Genomic DNA, 9451 nt, shown 5'->3' on the forward strand with positions numbered 1-9451 from the left:
TAATCCCACCCAAAATCCAATAATGACAAACAAGTGAATATAAAACTCAAAAACTAAGTATAAAAAAGCAAAGTGGAAATAAACAACAAACACACACATACACACAGGGATGAAAAAAAGCAATCAAGTGATGACTTCAGAGTTATAAGAAACTGAAAAAATGGATGGACCAATGGTTGCTGATATGAAACAGAAAAAGTTGAAATCAAGCTCCCAGATTTGAGGTGAAAGAAAAACAAAAACACTCAAACAAATGAAAAACTACAGGCCAAAATGGAGTCACTATCACTAAGCCATGCCACTAAGCCAAAACTTAATAACTAACCTAATTGCATTTTCAGCCTCTCCCTGCAATGAAATTTTAAACCAATCAGGCTGGAATTTCCTGAGAAATACTAGTGAGGTAATCTGCACAATAAACCCCCTACCAATCCCTTCCCAACAAAAGACAACCCAGCCTAAAAATAATCCTTTCTTTTCTTTTACTAATAACTCCCGTGACACACCGTCAGAGTCTATAAAAACCTTCAGAGCGCCCTTCTAATTGCTAGATGGGATACTACCAATTGCTTAGTAAAGTCAATAAGATCTTCAAATTTACTCAGTTAAATTTTGTTATTTAACAGGGAATCCAATGTGTAGGAAGCTACCTAAGGTCTTGGGATAAAATGAAAAAGACAACAACAACAAAAATCAAAGTAGGCAACATGGACTAGCAATGGCAAAACTTTAAGTTATTAGAATACATAGGTGCAAGAATTCTTAGTATGTACAGTGTCCTACCAGCCTATGAATTCTCATTGCTCATGTAACTCAATAGGATGAGATCATCTTGTTAAGCCTAATCTTAGGCAGACCCAGATAATCATTGATGCTGTGTTGACCTGAAACTTCTTAAGAAATCACTAATGCTTAGCTGAGGGTGGCTACACCTCAAACAGTCCATAAAAACTAAGTGTTTCTTAAAACAAGGTAAGAAATGGTTAAAAGCTAGTGGTTGAGATACCAGAAAAGAGAACATCACTCTATAGCTAAAAGATTCCTGCTCCAAGACTTGTTCAACAGGTGGGTAAGCCCCTCATTGGGCAGTAAGGACTTTAGCATGTGCAGTTACCTTCTCAATGATCTCATAACACTCCTCCAGCCGCTGAGCTCTGTCTTTCAATATAGTGCTGGCTTCTTGATAGACTTTCAGCCACTCCTCATAATCACTCTCAGAGAGGTCAGCATACGCCAAACAAAGAGTCCGCAAGCCTGCAAAACAGCCACAGTGTATCCTGATGGTGCCACTAGTGGTGGGGGCAAGCGGGGTACCTTCCCTCCTAGCTAACCTCATGTGCTCCATTTCATACCAGCATGCTCAAAAACTTCTAAAATACCAGCTGCTTTTTAGGTCACTAATTCAACTTTCACACATCTAAAAAAGGGAACTTAAAAACAACTCTACTGTATTTTACCATAAACCACCTTTTCTATAGATTTGCGAGTACGTGAGAAGCTGTGAAAGTAAATTCCCACAGTAGAGAAGTACGGGAGTTATGCAGGATCCATCTTTATATGTGCAGTAGCAGGTATCAGCAATTAGAGGAGGCAGGAGGTACATTTCAAGACAGCAATAAAAATGCAATGTGCTACCATGTAAAAGATCCAGACTTTCAAGCAGCCGTGTGTGTGTGTGTGTGTGTGTGTGTGTATGTGTCTGTGTGTGTGTGTTTGTGTATGTGTGTATCTGTTCTGTGTGTGTCTGTGTGTGTGTGTGTATGTGCATGCAGCCATAGGAGCACATGAAGAAAAAGCAGCAGTCAGTACTTCAGCAAGGCTCCAGCTTTCATCACATTCCCTTGCAGGAAACCCTGACATCAGTGCTGTTTAAAGCCTTTCAGAGAACTCTTTTCCTGTTCCTCTGTGGGTCCAATGAATTATTTCCTGGAGTCATTAGCTTCCTCTGTACCCCTCACGCTGGGTAAGCCAGTGTCATAAGGACCACAAGAGAGGGACAGGAAAATAACATGAGTTTTCCAAGAAAGGGAACCATAACTACAAGCTGATTGTACAGACTGATTTGGCCTGCCTTTTCCCTCTGCACTGCTGGTTGGAGTCAGCAGAGACATATGTAGATAACTGAATATGGAACTTGCCACACATCTTGTCACTGCCAAGGGCACAGAATGTGGAGGATGGGCACAGGGTTTAGCATTAGAAACTTATACTCCTATGAAGCCAGCCACGTCCAACCATAACATGCCTATTCAGAACATGACTGCTTACCCAGGCACCAGTCATAGACCTTTGAAAGTATGACTTCAATGGTTAAAAATAGCATTTCCAAATTTCACTTACCTTCAGTGGCAAAATATTCCAGATGGCATAATGTTTCATCCATGTATTTTGAATCTTTCGAAAGTCTATTAAAAATTACATTGTCCTATAAAATAAGGAAACAGTGTGACTGGCAAACCGTAAGTAAACCTTTGGTTAGCATTCTGAACACAGCTTGGTTTCAATGGTGTTTATTTTATTCTCATGAGAATACTGAGTGGGCAAGTAGAAATATTGTTCTTAGCTGGATTCAGCCATGAGCTTTGGAAAACAAATTGAGTATGGATGTGTCCAAATAAAAACAGCCATGGGGATGTAAAGTACTGCACAGGGAATATAGTCAATAATACTGAATGACTATGCATGGCGCCAGGTGGGTACTTGAGTGATCTGGGGATCACTTCGCAAATTATAGAACTCTCTAACCACTATGCATACACCAGAAACTAATATAAATAAAACTGAGTGTCAGCTGTAATTGAAAACTAAAATTAAAAATATAATAATAGAAGTTTAAAAAAACATGTTGGGGAAGACCATCGGTGTCAGCAGAACCATCCAAGACACAATGGTCCTACATTCCCCCAAATCTGCACAATTCACACCAAAGTTTATAACACCTTTGTACAGAAGTGAGAAGGGCAAAGGCATGTCCTAAATTGCTCAAGTACTCTTGCTTCCTGACACTCAGAAGCTCCTAACCGGGGAGGGCACCTCCCATGGGGCATGGAACCCCTTTCAGCTGAGAAACACATCACCCTCTGACAATTTCCATGACTAACAAGCAGGGCTGAAGGACTGGACAACACAGATGATCCATCTAATATGCTATAAACTGTACAGTTTTAGGACACAATTCTGTTTTAAAGAAATCTAATTTGGTTTGGGGAGACAGGTTGAAGAAAATTAAATCCTATAAAAATAAAAACTGCACTGTAGCTTTTCCATATTTACACTGTTTAGTTACAGCCTTCCTCTGTGCCACCCACATTGCCCCCTCTGTACTTGCTGTCGTACTTAGAACACAATGGCAAATAAACAAACAAATAAAACACTTAAAAAACCTATCATGTGCGAACATAATTTTGATTTCAGTTATTACTATAAACAGAATTCTTTAATGAGTCCAGATAAAATGCCTTTAGAATTCCCATGCATTACTCATTTTTTAAAAAGCTCTAGCTAAGTGTACTGAAATAAGAAAATGCTTCTTTCCACAGTTGATAAAGATTAGTAAGATTTTCAACTTCATATTCTTGAAACAGGCTCATAAAATGAGCTTAATAATTCTTTCCTTCTACACATAGGACCATATAAGATATAGTTTTGCAAGTCAGGCTCATATATAGTAACATCTTTCCTTAAAGATAATACATTTAGATTTGATTACTGGGAGGCAGTCAAAACAAAAAGCCTGACCTAGGAAACTGACCAAAAAGGGCAGTAAAAATATGGCCACATAACCCTCTGTGATGAATAAAAAAATAAATCACAAAAATTGAGAATAGCTGTTTTAAGTATATATATATATATTCACAAACATATACAATCTTCATATATATAATCATACAGGGTGGGGCAAAAGTAGGTTTACAGTTGTTCATATGGAAAGACACGTAGGTCGTGATTACAATAGCTTTATTAACTGGGTTTCCCACACTCACAACTATAAACCTGCTTTTGCCCACCCTGCATATATAAGGATTATCACAAATTACTTTATCTTCCCAAAGTTACCACACAATGGTGATAAACTAGAATCAGAATTCATACTCCCGGGATTTTCCATGACACAGCAAGTTACTGTTTCTGAAACCAGCTGTGGACTATAAGCTAGCCTTTCACCGGCCATCCTTGCCACCCTGGCTTGAACCACCATTATCGTCAGTGGGCTTCTACTACGAAGTCAACCTGATGGCCCACCTGAAAGAACCTTTCACCTTTGGGCAAAGGACCAGAATGATGAGGACAGCGTTTGGGAAAAGCCCCAGGTTAACAGCAGGGCTGCCAAGAATGCCCGGCTGTGCAGGACTAGCCAGTACTTACAGCCCCTTTACAATAGAGCCGGAGTTGTCCTGAAGGAGTTCGAGCAATCACAGACATTCTCTTTCTGTCACTGTAGATATAAAAAAAGGAAAAGAAAGTTCTCATTGGTCTGTTTTATAGGACCGATGTCCTATGATTAAACACCAAACAAGTCAAAAGGTGGTCTGGCAAGGTCCAAAATGACCAAGCTCCATTTTTCCCTACTTTTTTCCTCAAAGTCAGATTTTAATTGTATATCTCCTATTCTTTTTATTTACATATAATGGACATAAACCTATTCCTTTCCCTGCCATAAAAAACTCACTAGTGTAGCTTTTTATAGTCAAAGACACAGAAACAGAGAATTTGAGCATCTACTATGGACATCTAATTCACTTCTGACAATACTCTGTAAAATGATTTTTCTTTATTTTGCAGTTCAAAAATATTAAGTAACCTGCCCAGTAAGAGCAAAATGGAGAACCTTCACTATAAATCCACCTCACTCAGAAGTTCCTCATTGTATCTTTTAACAGGAGTAGAAAGAAATTACTAATTCATAGAACACCCCTAACTGAGCACTAAGGTATACTCTATCACTCCTTTCCCCACTCCAACGTGGACACTTCCTTATTCATCTTTCATCGTAACCCATCCTCACTCAGGAAGCCTCAATGGCTCCCCATTGCCTATGGATTCATCTTCTTGCTGATCTCCAACAAACTCTGCAGCCTCCCCTGATCTCCCACTTAACCCTCTCACACACCAGGCTCCCAGCTCACCAGAAGCCTTACTGTTCTCCTTCTTTAGCCCCTCAGTTCCATGCCTTTGCAGACAACATATCATCTTCCTGAAACACATCCCAACTACAGTGGGCCCTTGATCCCCCACCTCTTTGGCCTTTGAATAGGTGATTTCTGATGGACTGTAAGCTCCTAAGACTAGGGGACATTATCTCTCCAGCTTTGTGTAAATCCCTGCATCCTAACCCATAGCACACTCTCTAAGCTGGATTTAAATTCTCTCTGAGCTACCTGGTAGCCAGGTACTCTAAGCAAGATTATTCACCCGGAATTTCAGTTTCTGTATAAAGCAAGGTTGCCACCAATTACTTCAAAGAAGTGACTAAGTGGCATCCAGAAAAAGATGAGTCAACTAAATGATTTTTTGTTCCCTCTTATTCTCCGATATTTTTTAATAGATTCTCATATCTCCATCCATATTCACCTATTTTAATCTAACTCCCTTTCCTCCTCCTCATCCCTCCAATAACTGCTGCTCCCAGTTAATGCAGCCACATAACAGCACAGTTTCCAAGACATCAACAAGAGATGGGGCACAAAACATCTGGAGAGATATTTACATCTGGAGAGATGTTTAGTATGCCCCTCACCTCCACACATGGACCTGTCCCCGACCCCCTACATGAACTATTACTATTATCAACCACCTTTCTCTCCCATTGAATACTCAATCCTAAGGACTCAAGTTTGCAGTCCTAAAACTAAAGACTAGGGCTGGGAAGCATTTCCTAAAAGAGGGTAAATAATTGATCTTTTTCAAATAGCTTATAAAGCAGACAGAGTAAACAATTTGTGAATCAGTTAATAAAGGTTGTTGAAAAATCCTCCTAATTTCAATAGTAGGAAAAGATGCTTTGGAAGTAACAAGAGAAACTTGCTCTAGTATGGACAGTTCAGTGTTAAGGAGGGAAAAACAAAACATTAAGATACTTTTATAACAAACTGTGAATGATCTAGCCCGTGGTCGGCAAACTGCAGCTCGTGAGCCACATGCGGCTCTTTGGCCCCTTGAGTGTGGCTATTCCTAAGCCTTAGGAGTACCCTAATTAAGTTAATAACAATGTACCTACCTATATAGTTTAAATTTAAAAAATTTGGCTCTCAAAAGAAATTTCAATCGTCATACTGTTGATATTTGGCTCTGTTGACTAATGAGTTTGCCGACCACTGATCTAGGCAAACAAGCAATCCGACAAGTATTCCCAGATCAAAATTAAATAAACTACAATGGGAAGACTAAGTCCAAATACGGAGAGCTGCCCTGCTCAGACCAAGTTTGTAGTAGGATGAATTCATCTTATCTACTCTTCTTTGTCAGTTTCCCAGATCCTGCATGGGAGTACTCAGATGGACCTGGGAAAACCAATGGAAATAATTCCCTCGTCACATACTCCAAACCATGCAGGCATGTCTGTGGATCCTGATGCGAGAACACCAGGTTCTGGAAATCCAAAGAAAAAGAAGGATATGGAAGCATAACATTTCATTTGAAAAAAAGAAAATTTACCTACTTTGCTTTCTCTAATGAGTCACAAATTCCAGAAAGAAGAGGGTTTATGGTGATATATTTACTATATTTAATACTTAAGTGCTATATTAATCATACCATCATGCAAATGCACTGATGAAGTTATTACACACACACACACACTCACATGTATATGTATATGTATATGTATATGTATATGTATATGTATATGTATATGTATATGTACATGTATTTTATTTCAAATGCATGAAAGAGAAACATACCTAGAAAATTCCAGGACATTAAGGATTCCAAATGTCTGTTCCTGTCCCATCTAAAGAAAGAAAAACAGGCTCTTAACTAAGATGCAGCATATTTAAATCTCCCCAGTCATAAACCTCTCCACATATACCTCTCCCCCTCCTCTCTCTCCTTCTCCCTCTCCCTCTCATTCTCTCTCATTCTTCTATCCCCCTGCAAAAGCTTTTTCAACAGTACTGGTTTCCTACAAGTCAGTCTGGTGGGGTCATAGCTCCCCCTTCTGGTAAAAGCTTCTAATTTTTCTCTAGTTAGTTTGGCTGCATAGCTACTTTCAAGACATGAAAATAAAAAGACAACTTTCAGGCCAGTTTCACTTCTGAATTCAGAATTTAAGATATTTTATAGAACTATGTGCATACACTATAACATCCCCAGGGCAACCCCCTATAATACCACACATCAATTTTATTCAGCAAAATATATGACTATTCACACTGAGATTCATAAAGACCATAAATAGCCTCATGTCAGCTCTGGTTAGGTTTATCTGAAAAATGCCTATGTCCTAAATTTAGGAAAAAATTTTTATAATCCAAATTTTCTTAGAATTTAGATTTAAAAATAAGAAAATATAAATCATCATCAGATTTTAGGACAATTAATCAAATATCCTTTTCTTCAGGTTCTTCAAAGTTGGAACCTCAATGTTCTCAATTTTTCTTCAGAATATTCCAGATTATGTATGCACCATTTTCAAGCTTTTTGATCAAATTTTGTCTCTATGCAATATATCACAGTGAAAAGAATGTAGGCTTTGGAGTTCAACAGATATGAGTTTGAGTTCAGTTTCTCCACTAAGTGTGTGACTTTCTTATAAATGGTGATAGTACCTGTCCCCTAGATTGGAGAGAAAAAAATGAAGTAACATGCAAATTACCAAGTGCATGATTGACACACGGTAGCATTGAATAATAATTATTGCCCCATCCACAGCTCCCCACCCCTTCTCTTTGTATCCTAAAACATAACTAACCATCTGCTTAAACCAGCCTTCATCAGCCTTCACTCCCCTCTTTCTGCAACCACAAGTTCCCTTTCTCCTCAGCCTGTCCCAACTTTGTTAAATCCCTGTGCCCACTGCTAGCCTCCTTGGCACTAGGACCATGATGGCCAGGAGCCCTCTTTGTACTGCTGTTATATCAACCATTCCTGTGGGCAGCCAAGGACTTGGATATTAAGATGATCAGTATGGTCATGTCATGTAAATAGCTGCTAACCAACTTGAGAATTTGTGGTTTGATAATACCCCAGTATTGATGGTTGAATAGCATTTTAAAAGTTTCTATCTATATATCTATCATCAATCTATCTATCTATCTATCTATCAATCTAATCTATCTATATAAAAGGCTAATATGCTAAGTGTCCTTCCCTCCTTCCGGGTAAAGATGTCAAGTAGCAACACCCGGCTTCCTCTCCCTAGAGAGGACTAGCCTCCTTGAAGTTTCTTCAGCCCAGGAACACCACTTGCTTTATAGCCAGGTGGAAATATTTTACACTGTAACCAAATGTCTGTGAAGCATTTTCCCATACAGTGGGGCCTTGACTTACGAGTTTAATTCGTTCCGAGACCAAGCTCGTTAAGGAGCTCATTAACTCAAATTACTCTATCAACTCAATGCAAAAAATCGGCTGAGAGACCGCTGGTATCTCAAAAAACTTGTTAGTCGGGACACTCGTAAGTCAAGGCCCCACTGTACTTCATCTCATTTGATCCTCACAGAAGACCTGGAGTAGGTAGATAGGAGACTCGGTGGAGTTCTATTCTCTTTTCATTAACCAGAAAACAGAGATTTAGAAAGCTTAGATAGATACTTGACCTGACTGAAAAGAAGTAAGAAATGGTGGACTTTGAAAATGACTTCAGGTTTTCTCACTGCACAGAATATAGTCAAACACAGCTGCAGCCCTAGCCGGTTTGGTTCAGTGGATAGAGCGTTGGCCTGCGGACTGAAGGGTCCCAGGTTTGATTCTGTCCAAGGGCACATGCCTGGGTTGCGGGCTTGATCCCCAGTAGGGGGCATGCAGGAGGCAGCCAATCAATGATTCTCTCTCATCATTGATGTTTCTCCCTCTCCCTTCCTCTCTGAAATCAATAAAGAAATACATATTTAAAAAAACACTGCTGATCGATGCTTCTCTGTCTCTGGATCTGTTTTTGTCAAACCTCAGAGGGAAGGTAGAGGAGGGTGGGGGTAAAGGGGAGAGATCAACCAAAGGACTTATATGCAAGCATATAGACCTAACCAATGGACACAGACAACAGGGGGGTGAGGGTATGAGTGGGGTGGATGGGGGATAAGGACACATATGTATTAACTTAATCAATAAAAAATTAAAAAAAAACACTGCTGCAGTTAAATATTTTACCCTTTGTTCCCCCTGCGTGATCTATAATAATAATCTGCTTTGTGTTGCTATTTACTGCTGTGTTGCTGACAATTACCTTAAAGAGAAGTTGGGGTGCTTCACTGGGCTGGGAAAAGTTTAGCTAAATCAGAAAGCAGGTCTAATT

At 39.4% G+C, this 9451-nt stretch overlaps 1 protein-coding gene across 4 annotated transcripts in view; it reads right to left on the reverse strand.

Moving 5' to 3' along the window:
• The window catches only part of ATP8A2 (ATPase, aminophospholipid transporter, class I, type 8A, member 2), a 651371-nt gene that overhangs the window by 429975 nt on the left and 211945 nt on the right, over positions 1-9451 (reverse strand). For all 4 annotated transcript variants that reach the window (XM_014539417.1, XM_014539416.1, XM_014539418.1 and 1 more), the window contains 4 exons: positions 6900-6949; positions 4366-4435; positions 2341-2425; positions 1115-1254 (listed from right to left, as the gene is read on the reverse strand). In XM_014539417.1, coding sequence (XP_014394903.1) covers positions 1115-1254; positions 2341-2425; positions 4366-4435; positions 6900-6949 — 345 coding nt within the window. The remainder of the gene's footprint in view (positions 1-1114; positions 1255-2340; positions 2426-4365; positions 4436-6899; positions 6950-9451) is intronic.

Source organism: Myotis brandtii, unplaced genomic scaffold (genome assembly GCF_000412655.1).
Source record: "Myotis brandtii unplaced genomic scaffold, ASM41265v1 scaffold216, whole genome shotgun sequence".
NCBI classification, from domain to species: Eukaryota; Metazoa; Chordata; class Mammalia; order Chiroptera; family Vespertilionidae; genus Myotis; species Myotis brandtii.